General features: G+C 30.6%; 1 protein-coding gene across 1 annotated transcript; it reads left to right on the forward strand.

Annotated features, from left to right (window-relative positions):
* Position 1: 1 nt before the first annotated feature.
* LOC134692887 (UDP-glucose 4-epimerase-like) lies at positions 2-13,061 on the forward strand. The gene is made up of 10 exons (XM_063553510.1): positions 2-50; positions 1,691-1,817; positions 2,826-2,923; positions 3,873-3,986; positions 4,291-4,467; positions 5,069-5,249; positions 5,674-5,759; positions 6,367-6,444; positions 8,186-8,300; positions 9,417-13,061. Exons 2-10 carry the CDS (start codon positions 1,694-1,696, stop codon positions 9,482-9,484), a joined length of 1,041 nt encoding a protein of 346 aa, XP_063409580.1. The 5' UTR covers positions 2-50; positions 1,691-1,693; the 3' UTR covers positions 9,485-13,061.
* Positions 13,062-16,952: the final 3,891 nt, after the last annotated feature.

Raw genomic sequence — 16,952 nt, forward strand, 5'->3', positions numbered from 1 at the left:
ACACGACAGCGGACGAGACAGGTGCTTGTGCCTTAGTTTTGTTAAAAAAAAGTAGGTACTTCATAACGTTATCTGAATGATAATAAAACACTGTTCAGCTTTAAATCTTGCATTTATGAATCTTACATTTAACATTTATTCTTTTTATAATGTCCTGTTTTCTTCCTCTTTTGCTAAAACAATTGAAACGTTAAGCCTTTAGGAAGTAAAAATGAGTGAAAACGATAGTAGATCCTACATGCAACGAAATTATTAAGAATGACTAGAGCACTTCACACAAGATGTAATGATTTATCACTTATATGCTTGAGTATCATTATCCTCTTAAAATGTGTGTGTACTAAGTGGCCCACCATTACCAATCCCAAGGACAATACAGCTTATGGCTATTTGTACGACATTGCTGGATTTCACACAGGTTCCTGTAAAATTTTGACGTCATGAAACAAAGTATCTGCAGCCACAATGGAAAAGTGATTGTTGTGTGACGTCAAAACTTACAAAAGTTCAAGCCGCCGGGTTAGCCAGGAATAACAATAAGGTGTATACAACAGTACTAGTCATGCTAGTCAGTAGATACTGGTTGCGTAACTAAAATGACTCAGCAACTAGGTTGGGAACCACTTGAACACAGGATTGCTAGGAACAGCTAATTGTACATACATGACTGTTTTTAGCTGTTCGCTCGTATTGGAGTATATACACTCAAAAATGAGTCCACTCCTTGACGGGAAGATAGATAGATAGATAGATACATTATCGAGTGCTGTATTCTGTGGTTGTAAATGTATCCATACTCACAAGCTAAACCTGCTAGAACACCTTAGCCGTAAATTGTGTTTTTCTTTGCAAGTAAACAGAAATATTTTCTAATAGCTTTGCCTAGTAGCGATAGAAAGGGATTTACATTATTAAGGGCAGCCTCCCCTCTGTAAAGTAATGTTCCTAAACAAAATACAATTAAATAGAAGAATTGTGAATTATATTCTTCTCTGTTTACTGGAGGTGGTCCATATATAGGACAGATCGACTAAAAGAAAAGGCAAGATAGCAAGTAGAAATTAAGATACTAACCTGGGAGTCACAGAATAAAAATAAAATAGCATTTCAAGACGTCTGAATTCATTGAACTAGAATAACATGGAATGGATACTAGTAACACAAACTATCATTGAATTTGAACTGACATAATTTTCTGGTTTTCAACTCTATCAATTGAAATATCAAGCTAACAGTTGGCAATGGAGCCAGACTGGTTTGTCTCATATACTTGTACAAATATTAAAACTAGGATGCCTTGAAAGGCTATCTTATTTTTATCTCTGATGTCTTCCTTGGGAGACAGAAACAAAATTAACATATTCTTCAAAAGCAGTAGTTTATTTATTAATTTCACCTGTGTTTAACAATAAATATGTACATGATTCATGTTATTGGTTATTTCAGAACATTACAACTTTAACTTGAAGGTTTTGGCTATATTTCAAGATAACATTGGCCATCAAGTTCCAAGTTTCAACTTGGCTACACTATTGCAACTACTTGCACCCTTACCTTTGAGAATTTGTCACTCATGTCTGACAGATTTTACCAACTAGTAACTTGTATTGTACAGAAATGAGTGCAAGATGCAAATTATAAAAAAAAATCCCTTACATTGTATTATAGATTGTGTATTTTTTATTTACAGAAAATGTCAAATGGATGTGTTTTGGTGACAGGAGGAGCCGGTTTTGTTGGCACCCATTCTGTAATAGAATTAATTAATGCAGGATATTCTGTTGTTGTTGTCGACAACTTTGTTAATGCTAGTCATGGTATGTTTTAAGTAATCTGTACATGTATATCTAATTGTAATACACATTTTGTTTGATTATGTATGGATAGCCACGGCCATCATGCATGGAAATTGAGACGTTACATTGTACATTATTGTAAAATTGCAAACATTGAAAGTATTCTTCATTTAACCTAAAAGATATTGTTAATTGAATAGAAATACAATTGAAAACTTATAATTTTTAAGCTTCAGTTATCTGTTGGGTGCATTTTGATTAGAGGACACTTTTTGAATTACAAATTTAAACATGACAATGAAATAGATTGTTAATGTCAACAAAGATGGAGTATGAAAGAAGGACTAAAAAGGTAGTACATGTACTAAAATGTTACTGACAGAATAAGGTTTAAGCTAGGCAATCTTGGGGACTAAAAAGATAATACTAAAATGTTACTGACAGAATAAGGTTTAAGCTAGGCAATCTTGGGGACTAAAAAGATGATGAGGCTTATTTTTACTGTTTGGTTGACAGAAAAAAATATGATTACTGCATCTGAAGGGTGACTTTTTTTAATGATTTATCCCATTTGGTGAGCCAACATAATTGTAAATAAGAAATTTTTTAATATTTTATCTCATTTAGTCCAGTAATGATAAATTATTTACTGGACTTAACCTTGTTGTGCTAATCATGAAGATGATAAGGCCATGGAAAATTAATTGTTGTTTTCCCCATACATGGAAAAATTTTAAAGACCCGGCAGGCAGGCTTTTTTTTTTTTTTTTTTTTGTAACCATGCATAATTTTATCTCTACAAATGTATATGTATTGTTTCTACAGCGGAACTTTAATCTTGCATATTTCCGACACTTTAAGTTGTCTCTGCAAAAAAAAAAAAAAAAAAAAAAAAAATTTAATGACCTGGCGGTAAAACAGTGACTCGGTCAGGTTAGGGGAAACCATGAATTATTTTTCCATGGCCTAATATTTTCTGTAGAATTTGAGTGTCTGTCAATCTGATTAATGTTAATTATTTTGTTACAGAAAGTTTGAAAAGAGTTGAAGAAATATGTGGTACAAAAATCCCAATCTTCTCCGTAGATTTAACTGACAAACAAGCTTTAGCAGATTTGTTTAAAAAGGTAAATAAAGTTTTATTGGTTCAAACAAGGATTCATGGTATACATGTAGATATAACAAATAAAATCCTTGAAAATAGGCAAACAATTGAGGCTCATTGAGAATTTTTGTCTTATTATGTGCTTAAACAAATAAAATTTGAGACAAACACACATGTACATTTAATGTGGTTTGGGGAACCTTTCTCTTTTTAATTTTGATAAGTGGAAAAAGAAAAGTGGAAAAAAATAAAACATCGATAAAGTTAAAGCTTTTTTAAATGTTTTTTTTTTTGTAATATGGGTAGAATTAATAAAAACAACAAAGGTACAAACTAAAAGAATTCCACTTTAAAAATGCAAGCAGCTACTAAACGTAAGTCCAAAGTCCTGAGCCATTTGATAAATATGAAATCATGCTATTGAACACTTAAGATTTTGTACTTGAGAGAAGGCTCTATGGAGCTATGTTATATATGCAATGTCAATAAAAATAAACAGTCAATACAGTTTTATAGCATGGTTGTAGCGCAAATATGTTTAAATGAAGGAGATAAAATGTCTCAAATTTTAACATATGAGCTCAGAATATTGTTTTCTTTATGAGACATGGGGCTGTAAAAAAATCTGTTGCAATTTTATCTTCTATTGCAGAGGACAATTTTCAAACAAAACGATCAAATTGCTCATTCTCTCTAAATTTATAAAAGTAGTGTGTAACTGATTGATTGTTGTGTGTTTAATAACTAGTGTTGATGTGAACAGTATAAGTATATCACTTGAAGGTGTTCTACTCTGATTGTATGTACAGCAAGTATCAACTCAAACCCTTCCTTTAGAGAATTAAAAAAAGTGCAGTTGATATTTAAATCTATATCAAGCTAAAAGAAAAAGAAAAGTTGAAAGCAGATAATAAATATTTGTTTAAATCAAATTGAATATGTAAATGTCATGTATGTTTGTATGATTACAGCACAAGTTTACCAGCGTCATACATTTTGCTGGTTTGAAAGCTGTGGGAGAATCGTGTGAATTACCACTACTTTACTACAAAGTCAATATAGGAGGAACAACAAATTTACTAGAGGTAAACTGATTAAAGTAACTTTTGAAATTAACACTATTATAATACAAAGTCAACAGAGGAGGATGGACAACAAATTAAATAGAGGTAAAAGTAACTTGCTATTGGAAATTATTCAGTCAAAACTGACTACAAACATGACGAAGATAGCTACATGTATTAACACTTTTTGTACACAATAAAACACATATTTGAAATTCTGTAGCTTTGATTGGATAATGAGATAAAATACTGATATCTCTATGATTATGATAGCTATACATGTATTATTTAAACATTGTGAAATACAATACTTGTGATATTTTAGGTTATGAAAGAAAACAACGTTAAGAACCTGATATTTTCAAGTTCAGCTACAGTATATGGTACACCAGAATATTTACCCTTAGATGAGAACCATCCAACAGGGGGATGTACAAACCCATACGGCAAAACTAAATACTTTATAGAAGAAATAATGAAAGATCTGTGTAAATCAGACCCTGTAAGTTGTATTCACAATTCTCAATAATTTTCCTGGCAATGAAAACAAAGGGTTGTTTTTTGTTGGATATTAATGAGAAATAAAGAAGTCATGATTTAAAATTTCAGTTTTATTAATTAATAATTTTGTGAAGGCAGCACTCACACCTGCAAAGTGGAAAGGGATTAATATAAGTTGCAATAACTTCTTTCCTTATCCACTATAAATAAATATGTTTTAACTAATTCTTTGAATAGACTTGTGGTATGTCAAAATGAATAATACTTTTGTTTAGGGAATTCTCTGCTTTTGCTATTTTGTGATGACTAAAAGGATTAGGTTTTAAATTGAAACAAAAAAAAAGAATATTTATTTAGTTTCTGATATTGTCAAACATACATGGTGTATAGACTAACATTAATGGTAATTTAATATAGATAACAAACAAGCAGCCTAAAAAGAAAAATGTAAAATAGATATCCATATATGTGTAGTACACAATAAGTTGGACCAATTAAACATATAATAACTAGCCAAAAAGAAAGTAGAAGTATAGAACCAAACTGTGTAACCATAGGTATTGATTTCTAAGCAGTTATATATGTAAATATGTCTATTTTAGGAATGGAACATTGTTATTTTGCGTTACTTCAATCCAGTAGGTGCTCACAAATCAGGGAAGATTGGAGAAGACCCTAAAGGTGTTCCAAATAACTTGATGCCATATTGTGCTCAGGTAGCTGTTGGAAAGAGGAAGGAGATAAATGTTTACGGCAATGATTATGACACACCAGATGGCACTGGTAAGAAAAGATCTATTTTTACACATTGATTTAAAATGATGTTCTTACCAAACTAGTTGATTATTGGCTTCATGTAGGTGATTTTATAACATACTGTGATAATTTTATTTTATATAGATACATTGTAGATCTGTTATAGATATATGATATATATGTGATTGTTTTTCAGATTGCTTCCTATTTGCCTTGTTTTTTCATTATGTCTAATTAGAAAATAACATTTGAAATCACTGATGTGCATAATGCTTGAGTTAATTATCAGTGTTTTGAGGTCACAATATTTGAATTCTCAATTTAGTTTTTAGTTTTATATCATTGATCCTAAAATTGAGAATGGAAATGCGGAATACGCAAAGAGTATTTTACATGTGAAATCTTTGTAACCAATGTAATACATGTTTTATTGTTTGTATTTACATTGCAGGAGTTAGAGACTATATACATGTTGAAGATTTAGCAATTGGACATGTTGCAGCACAGAAGAAAATAGAAGAATGTTGTGGTCTTAAGGTAATGAAAATAAACTCATCGAACAATAATCTCGTCACAGTATATATTGATTTATTTTAAAGCTAGATTTGCTATGTATGTTGACCTCTATATGTTCTTTCAGCTTATTTTTCTGGATTACTACTACTTTTACTTTATTATATCATTGCAGCATTGTGAATTTTTATAAGTGTTGAAACTGAAGTTTCCTTAAAGTGATGTTAACACAATTTATTTACTTCATAGTCGACACTTTACATCGTTTTTATCTCAAAAAAATAATTTTGAGGTTATTTGGGTACACACTGGAACAGGTTGTAGTATTTCTATATTTTACCATTGCTTCAAGCTTTCTCCACAGAAATTAGATATTACGCACATTTGATAATGAACTTGACAGACAGTGTTATGTAATAGCATTGACATTGTGATTTGTGAGGACACTGTTGAACATAAAGTTTCAATATACCAACATTATATTGGCTGCTAGGCTAATTTAGATGTAGCTGATCATAATAATAATGAAGGAATGTGTATAAAACAGCAAATCAATGTCTGTATAATCCTATTAGTATTATTATTATCGTGTCCCTCACTCTATATAACAATATATGTATATACATTGTAGATATACAACTTAGGAACAGGACAAGGATATTCTGTGTTGGATATGATTAAAGCATTAAGTAAAGCTGCAGGAAAACCAGTAAGTATGATGAAAGCATTCCAACACAGCAAGTTACAAACCCTTTAGTGCAATAAAGTATTCCAACACTGATCAGGGATCTCCATGGCCTTTTTAACGATGGCGCCCCACCATCGTTCAAATGTCTTGCGCCATCGTCTTTTATAGCCTGATGCCATTTTTTTAGCAATTATAATCAAATGCATGTTATAGCATAACCCTCAGGCTTTTTTTTTATAGTATATTCCAATACAGTTCTAACGCCTGAGGGATATCCGGATTAAGATCGCTATTCACTAGTACCTGTGCTTGTACAGGTAGATTTACAAACCAGACAGGAGAACATTACATGAAGATAGACAATTCATTTGTCGAATTATTTAACTAAGTTTCCGAAAATGCTGATGATAATTCAGATTGAATAAATAAATTAATAATCCAGTTACAAAATTAAACAAGTAGAACACGTGCTTTTATTTTGACTTACACAATCAGCATTCCCCTTTTAAGAAGTACACAATAAGACGTAATACAGTAATTATTATTTCATCGCAAATAACTCGAATACTGCTGTATTGTAACGATAATAAAGATTAACTTTAAAAGTTAAAAAGTAAAAACTTTTTATATTTCCTGTAAAGAAATATCGTATCGTAATTCCAAATTCATTTCCTAATTTACAATCAAATTGATACATCCGCGTTTCCGGTTTCTATTCAGTCTCGAAAGATGCATGTTGCATAGCATCGATTTGCTAGACAAAGTCATTAAAAACCTTTTCATTTGTCAACGTTTGCTTTAATAATCTTTTTAACCAGTTAGATAACCCGTACGACTCCTTTGTCGTTGCTGCAAACCAGCAATACCAGTAAGGGGTTCATGACTTCTGAATTTGACAATGGCCGTGAAAAATAAGCTCGACATGATTTCAACACCCATAACAATTATTAAAAATATCAAGAAAACTACAAGGGGACCTTTGTGATAGCTCTTGGTCATTCTCGACTAAGGGAAAGGTAGGGGGCATGAGGGCTTGGCCTTTGAAGGGTTACAAACAGCAACTATTGAAAATATATATACTTCTATAAAGTATTGATAATTAAAATTCAAATAAATATAATTTAAATAAGCAATGAATTAGCATGTTCACCTATCCTTATGTGAAGGGATGAAATAATTTTGTTTGCGCTACACTGAACAGCATAGATACAGTTTATGATGATGAAAGTTCCTCCAATTTTCATCCATGGAGATCCATGTGATTTTCAGACTTACATAAACATCTAAACATCTGACTACCTTAGTACAGACATTCTTAATTGGTTAATACAATGTAATACAGGGCTAACATCATAAAACATATATAATTCTTCTCAAATTTAGCCCATCAATGTTAAATCTTTATTCTTCCTTCAGTGGGATTTGAAACATTTCTTCTGTGCATTGTGGCAACATGGCCTGCACCATGTTCAGTCTCTTTATGTATACAGGTATTGAAAATTAAGTTTCAAAAAAAATTCAGACCAAATATTATTTTCACTTCCATCTCAGCTAGGTCTTGAAAGTCTATTTTTCCACTCAGTTCTCATCTAGTAAGTGAAATATACAAGACACATCCCTACATAATAATTGATAGGATTTACAGAGTCTATGTTCTTCGGAATTCTTCCACAAATAGATCATAAGTAGGAGTAAATATTAAAGTGTTAATTGTCCAAGCACATCAAAAAGTTTAAATATTTATTTCAACATTCAATTTTAGGTACCCTACAAAATAGCAGAGAGAAGAACGGGTGATATAGCATCATGTTATAGTAAAACAGACTTGGCTACTAAAGAACTTGGATGGAAGGCAACACGAGGTTTGGATGAAATGTGTAAGTAGATATACCAAATGTTATGCAACTTATACACAATGCTTATTACCACAAATTGCAGATCAAGGTTGAATTTTGAGGGTGTCACTTATACTGTTCTAGAGTTATGCCCCTTTTCAAATGGAAAAATTGCTGAATTGTTTCTTTCCATTCTCTGACTTAATTTTGCCTCAACCAAAACCTTTCTTTAGTTATGTCTTTTATAATTTTATATGATATGCATGGAGGAGCATCATTTGTGTCCCATGGACACATTCCCCATATATATATAGATATTACATACATGTACAGATAATATGTACATGTATAGATGGAATATACACTAATAGACAACATTACACAAAAGATAACACATTAGATAAAATATACACAAAATTTTATATACATATGCTGACATTAATTAGTTATGGTTTCATTTATTTTTAATATTCATGGTTAAAATAAAAACATTAATGTGTTTCTTCTCCCTAGATAATAATTAATACCAAATTTTTGATTGATTTTTCCTTTCAGGTAAAGACTTATATTTACTGTAAACCAATTATATTCACGGATACTTTATTTCGCGTTTATACCCAGCTAGTCAACTTCACAATGATTTAATTTTGCGATTTTCTTATCAACTTAATGTAGTTGATAGGGAACCCCATGTTATACCTTTTCACGGCAATTTTTAATTTCGCGTTATTTTTCTACTCGTGAAAGTCGCAAAAATAAATAGCTCGTGGAATTTAGTTGGTTTACAGTAACTCTATTGTAATTTTTTTTTAAATTTTAATTTTTTTTTTTAATTTTTATTATTTATACCTTCCAATTTACAACATCATATACACAAATATAATAGCAATATATAATATATAATTCTATAGATATTATCTTATCAATACAACTGTCTATAAGGAAGCAATTCTTTATTTTTTTAAATACAAATATAAGATATAGAGTTAAGCAGTTTGAACACCGGAGAGAAAGAGAGAGAGATAGAAAGAGAAAGAGAGTGAGAGAGAATAGTGTGATGAGTTTTCAATATAGTTCATCTGGAAATTGAATTCTATTTTAGTATAGTAAATACAGCATTTTCATTTATAAATAACTCTATTGTAATTGATTTTTCAGGTGAAGACTTATGGAGATGGCAGACCATGAATCCTGATGGTTTCAATTCAAACGGACCTAAAAGTTAACACATAAATTTGTTAGCAAACCCTAGGTGCTAGAAGCTAGGACAATTATCTGTGATCATAAGGGGAATGATTTCTCATGTAGTCTAGGTTTAATTTGGTATTAATTTAATGGTTAGTGTTCATTGGAAGTACAAATGTTTCAGTGTATCTTCATGGGAGAAAATGTAGAATAGCTGTAACTATAGTCATATGTAACCTGGGAAACTTCTTGTAGTCATAGTTAGGGACAAAAATAATCTTTAATTTGGGATCTCTTAACTTAAATAATTTGCTAACAAAATTGTATGGGCTTTTATGTTTAATAATTATGAAAGTATTACTATTATTCCCCACTTTAAGACATGTGACAAGTTGACACAAATGGATGATAGTTACTTTTTTTTTATAAAACATTTATGTATTAATTGAGGGCTTCCTTAACTTGTTATATTCCATTTGCAACCAATTATTATATTTCAATCACAGTTATTAACCATGATTTCAGTATTGAGGTATGCATATATATATACTAACATTGTTTTGTAAACTGGTTTTAATTTAACAGAAATATATTATGTGATATTATATTTTGTTCCTATGTAAATGTATATGAATACAAGTCCTAACCAATCTAGCTTAGTGTCATGTTTGTTGACAATCAGTTTATGTATGTTATCACTTCATGAAGTCCCTATTTTATTAATTTGGGGGTTTATGTGTCTTATCCTTGGTTTTGGGATATTTCAGTCCCTCTTTACATTTTTTTGTTCCAAAATTTCTGTTTTATTGAATGTATATTTCTTTATTTTTTCCGTCCCTCTGAAATTTGTTCCGATATGAAGACCTTTATTACAGATCTAATTTTTTGAAACTCTTAAAGTCTGTCTTTTTATGTTTCTTTAAGATTGGACAAGCATTATGACATTTCCTGCAACTATCATACTTACCCAAATTTGATGCAACTTTTTTATGCAATGTTATCAAAAATTTAAGATTTGTTTTCTTGCTGGTACGCTCTGTAACTATTGATTATTACCAACTGTCTAACTGGAAATATGTTTTTTTTTTTTTTTTTTAAATAATTGAAGGTTTGTTAAATCTACGCTAATTCTCAACGATAGTATTGTTGTTAAAGGTTCACAAAATTGATATACAAATAAATAATATGAATATCTGACAACTAACAAACTTAATATTTTAACCACTATTGTTTACAATCTGTTAGAATTATTTGTAGCAGACAACAACATGTCACAAGGAAAAATCATTATTGCTGATTAACATAAAATTATGACTAAAAACTTCTCATTGTTTTATTTATATTTTTTCATTTAGAAATTTTTATTATAAGTGACATGTCTACTAGTAAATAGTGCCCTATGATAATCGCTCTGTCTGTTTGTCTGCATTTTCACATCATAGTGAAGTCAAGATTGCTTCAATGATGTCCTTCATTTTTATACACAATATGAAACCCTGTAAAAGGTGGAATTTGGTCAAAACTTAGTCATTTGTTATAAGATCAATTTTGAGACAGATCTTTTTGTTCTTGGATTTCAACTAAAATTGGTATACAGCAATAATTTTAATAAGCTATTTGAAAATGATATGCAGGTACCAAAAATATTAAAAAATTCTGTAATTAACTAATTTCCTGTTAAAAAAAATCACAAATTGAGAAATGATCTTAGGCTCAAGAAAAAAATTATAACAATGATTTTCAGTGTCAAAATAGGTTGAAAAGTTAATTATTGAGACGGATTTCAAGGAAAATTCACATCAGTATAACTTGCATTTCAATTTGATTTTTTTGCCTGAGGTCAAAATTATTGTTAAACACTTTTGTTTTTTCGGTATGTTAAAATTTTGAGACACCTATGTTTTTTGCTTGGATTTGATATGATATTCCAAATTAATTCCTTGTGTTCAAAATTGTAGGTTGCTCTCCATTTGGCTGCAAAAATACATGAAGTTTGGATTTTAACAATTTTTTTATTTATGAGGAACACATCCTGATCAAATTCTTTACATTAAAATTGATACCCAATGAATATGAATAGTTTTGTTTGCTTCAGTATTAATTATTGGATTTTGTGGCTCACACAAAAGGGTGCAAGAGGAGTATTTGCTGTCATTAACTTAAAACTTTGTACACATGTTCATTATAAAGTGAAATTTCAAATATATATGACATGTATATGCAAAATTAGGGTTGTGACAAAGATTTCAGAGTTCACTGAATAATGATACAAGATAGTGTGACTTGAGTTTTGTGTCCTATGGACACATATTCTTGGTTGTTTTTTTCTTAGTTTTGTGCATTTGAGAGACAAATGTTTTACTGTAGCTTGGTTTGTCTATTTTAATCAAAACTTTTCCATATTTTGATAGTAATTATACTTACTGATAAATGTACAATACTGTGGATTCATTTATTTTCGTGGGTACCAGTTTTCTGTGGATTTAATATAGAAATTTTACATGTTCGTGGTTATTTAATTTCGTGGTTTTGCAAAAATCTGCATACAATCCTATAGACATTTTTTTTATTCGTTGAACATTTAGTTTCGTGATTCACCTTTACCCACGAAATCCACTAAAATTGGTATCCTACGAATAATACTGAATCCACAGTACTCAAACATTTTTTGGGGGCAAACTTTACATATTTAATGATAACATTTAATACACATTCATTTTCTTTTTAATACTTCCTTTTTATATGTCAGATATAGCTTTAATACACCAGCTCTATTACACCAGTTATGAATTATACTAAATGTTTTGTTATGAAATGCGTTTATTGATTTGCCAGTTTTGTTTTGAACGACCACCAAGTTATGCAATTATATGGATATTTTGTTATTATAGTATGGGATACATTATTCTAGTATATTATATTGGGATACATTATGTTATTATAGTATATGGAGACATTGTGTTATTATATAGTAAAGGGATACTATATTTTTGTTTTCTGTTGGACATTAGTGTTTCAGGTGCATAAGCAAAAATGTTCTGTAATATAGATTAAAATATTTGTAATTTGGCATTAACCCGGAAACTTACCAAGTTTTATTCAATATTATTTTTCATGGTAATCTCAAAAAGGAAGTTTTTTATATTCCTGTCATAGATTGGATGTATTATGGTTTACTGTTTATAATCAATGATATATAATAAATAATCATAATCATGTTATTCAGGGTGTTTGCTATTCAGGTTTTTTTTTTTTCTTCTATATTGTGGAGCCTGGCTTGTGTTTTCCTAGGATAAATATTGTAATGCTTCACTCTGTATCTTATGTAGCTCCTCTTGTGTTTTCCTAGGATAAATATTGTAATGCTTCATTCTGTAACACCTGTAATTTTTTATATTTCTTTGAATCTTCTTTATCAAAAACATGTCTGGTCAAATATTTGAAAATTGATTTATTTCATCAACAAAAATTCATGTAGTTTAATGTTCATTTCATCCGTTAGATAAAGATAAAATTTGTTTGTCAGGAGTTTGAATTTGAATGATTATATGACACACAAAAAGTTACAAAGGCATACATAAATTTTCCATTTCATTTACTGCTAGTTATTATATATTTTTTTTAAAATCATCTAATAAAATGTAATATATTTTTTTATTTGAGCAGCAAACACCCTACATATTGCTATAAAGATAACTATTTAAGGATGTCTGCTGCTCTAATTTAAAATAACAAGGATTTCATGTGGTTGCTTAAAATGAAAACAACTTTGATATTTAAACAAAATAAAGTGATAAAATCATTAGTCTCGTGTGTAGTTTTCAAAATACGAGACATTTAGAAAATGGCGGGAAAAGGGTTTTCTTCAGACTTTACTATTTGTTAACATTGGAATTGTTTTTTACCCTTTAAACCAAGAAAAAATAACAAGGATTTCATGCCGCCGGATCCCTAAATCTTAAATGATCTATTGAACAGATTTATGAAGACAAAAGTGGGGTGTCGTGTAAAAAAATTTAATACATTTGGATGGATAAAACCTGAGAAAATCGAAAATATGACAAGAATTCAAAAACATGACCAGCAGACATCCTTAAATAATTCTACTAGAAAATGCTTGTTCAAGAGAAATTCTGCCTTACAATGAAAGATTATTTTAGTTACAGATTCTAATAAAAGTCATTGATAAATTAGTTTCTTGTTTATTGAAATGTAAACTGGAACACACCCTTAACATTCAGGTCTGTGATTGAACTAATGTACTTGCGTCTTATTTATTTCCTGGAATTTTTACTATTCATATTGTCATTTGATCAAGTCATGCTGATTATAAGGTGCACAGTTTTTCTTGCTTTCAAAATCTGTCTGTTTGAAACCGTCCCGGTTTTCTCCCTTCAATATAGGTAGATGTATGATACTCAAGATAGCAGAGGGAAGAAAAAAAAGAAGATAAATTAAAACTAGAATGTGACATATACTGTTGGTATTGGTATCAGATTCAACACATAACTTGTTCATTATTGGAAATGTTAATTATGTGGAAAATAAAAGGGCCTGAAAAGTTGTAATATTTAATCTACACCATTGTCCTATACAGCATGCCAGCTAAAGAATTTGACCTTGTTCTTTTAGTAGTATAGATAGCTTGGACTGCAACAAATCATTAGTTTGAGCACTGTGTTTTTCCTTCATTATACTGAACCTTGATATTTAGAACTATCAAAATATTATAAGCCTACAAAGATTCGAGAGACAATACTTTCACAAATTGTTGAATCGGGTTATGTTTTTTAGCTTAACTGGCCCTCTGAAACTACTGAGATAAATTCAAACAAACTTGGACACAATCATCATTGGGGTATCTTGTTTAAAATATGTGTTAGATGCCCCTGCCTTCCAACCAACATGGCAGATTTTGGCTTATATAAGTATCCCTGAAACTAAAGCATATATATAGCAAATCTGACAATAGGTAAACATGTGTATCAGGTTAAAATCTATCTGCCCTGAAATGTTCAGACTCTAATTGGGTTGATGCCCCTGATTTGGTAACTTTAAGAAAATTATGCAGTTTTTGATTATTACGGGTATCTTGAATATTATTATAGACAGAGATAAACCTAAAACAGCAATAATGTTCAGCAAAGTAAGATCTACAAAAGTCGACATGAAAAAAATGGTCAATTGACCCCTTGAGGAGTAATTGATCTTTATAGTAATTTTTTATCAATTTTTTCAAGTATTGTTATCTTAGAAAAAAAATTCTCATCTGAAACTTCTTAAACAATTTTAACCACAATCATCATTAGGGTATATAGTTTTCAAGTGAAGTCTGATGACCCAGCCTACAAAACAACATGGCAGACATGGCTAATAATAGAACATAATTGTAAAATGCAAGGTTTTTTTTTTTACTTAAACCTTCTTGAGAAAATATAGAAAGGACCAAAAAATATTCAAAAAAATTCGCTCTACCATTTGTCCTTATACCTCAAAACTGTTGAAACTGTGATGAATTTGTAGAAAAAAAATCAAATCCAATGTAAACATGTTTCAGGTGAATACCATATGACATATTCTTATTGTTATATATACTAGTAATATATTTATAAAATGAAGAATATGAATAAATGCTCTTAAAATTTAAAACTACTACATTTAGGAATACATAGATAATAGAGGTAAAGGGGGCTGGTTGAGATCTTACAAAACACATTAAACCCTGCTGCTTTTTATACGACCGCAAACAATTTAATTTTTTGGTCGTATATTGGTATCACGTTGGCGTCGTCGTCTGCATCGTCGTTGTGTTATTTCTTCAACAATTTTTGAGAGGATTAATATTCAACAGCAAAGTGAATTGCTCAAAGACAAACAAAAAATTTTAAGTTCATTAGACCACATTCATTCTGTGTCAGAAACATATGCTGTGTCAACTATTTAATCACAATCCAAATTTAGAGCTGAATCCAGCTTGACTGTTTTGTCCATACTTGCCCCAACCGTTCAGGGTTCAACCTCTGCGGTCGTATAAAGCTGCGCCCTGCGGATCATCTGGTTTGCACATGTTCCAAGTCAGGAGCCTCTGACCTTTGCAAGTCTTGTAAAAATTTTAATTTTTTAGTTTATTTATTAGTTTTTGAGTTAAGTTTGACGTCCATTTTCATTTTTGTTTAGAGGCCAGCTGAAGCCTGCTGTGTTGAAGACTATTGGTGGCCTTCAATTTTTTTCTGCTCTTTTGTCAGGTTGTTGTCTCTTTGACATTCCCCATATACATTTTCAATTTTTCATACGATTTACTCAAACAATTAAGGGTTTTAAATAAACACCTTTTCAGGGCGCTTCTCCTTTCTATATATCTATTAAAGAGGGGGGATAGGACCTTTATCGGGACTCCGGGATTGGGTGTTTTTAAGCTCGGGATTTCGGGATTGACCCTTTCGGGATCCGGGAATTCTTTATTCGAATTTCGGGACCTCGGGATTTCGTGTTTTTAAGTCCGGGATTTCGGGATTTTATGTTTTTAAGCTCGGGATTTCGGGATCAGGACCCCTCCTATCCCCCCTCATTAAAGTTTTCACAATAATAGACAAAACTGAAAATAATTGATAAAACTGGACATTTAAGGCCAATAACTGCCATATGAAGTAGTCTAACAGTGTGTTGGTATACATGGATAGTTGTTAGATCTCAACATTCTTAACGTATCTGTTCACTTCAGATTTTCTCTTACAAAGTAGTTTTCATGGTAATAGACAAAACTTACATTTTATCCCGATGTTCTATTTTAGCAATGCCAGCAATTTTGGTTGACAGACAAGGTCATCAGATACGTTTTGTAAAGTAGATACCCCAAAATTGATTGCAGCCATTTTTGTGTAAATTTGCCGACTCCAGTAGTTTCCACAGAATATTTTTGGAAAAGTGTACGGAAGATAAGAACGAAGAGATCAGAAAAGCTCACTTGGTCTTTTGGCCAGGTGGGCTAAAATAAAAGAGAACCCATTAAAACTGACAAAATCAAACATTATTAACCAACCAAACGTGTGTTGAACATATGTTGTATTCCCGATTTCGTATAGGCCTTTTCTGAAGACGAATATATGGATTAAGCTTGGTTTTATAGATAGCTAAACCTCCCACTTGAAAGGCAATTCTTTCAAGGTCTGTTATATTGCTAATATTGGGTTAACTTTTCAGAAAACTGTCATTTATTTTGGCAAATTGGTCATTTGCAATGTTCATTTACATTAATGACTTCACAATACATCACTTAATGTAACAATAGATAAAAATATCTTTTTTGACTACAACATTCGAACAGTTTAACATACATTTTCATCAAATTAATATTCATAGCATAATCCCAAATACAAATTTTCAAATATTCCTGGAACCAACTCTTTTAAAGTCGAATGGAAGGATTATCAAGACAAGATCTGCAAACATGACGCTAAAAAATCAAGCAATGAGAGAACAAATAAATCAACATTATTGAAATCGTCAGTT

The sequence above is a fragment of the Mytilus trossulus genome, chromosome 1 (genome assembly GCF_036588685.1).
Source record: "Mytilus trossulus isolate FHL-02 chromosome 1, PNRI_Mtr1.1.1.hap1, whole genome shotgun sequence".
NCBI classification, from domain to species: domain Eukaryota; kingdom Metazoa; phylum Mollusca; class Bivalvia; order Mytilida; family Mytilidae; genus Mytilus; species Mytilus trossulus.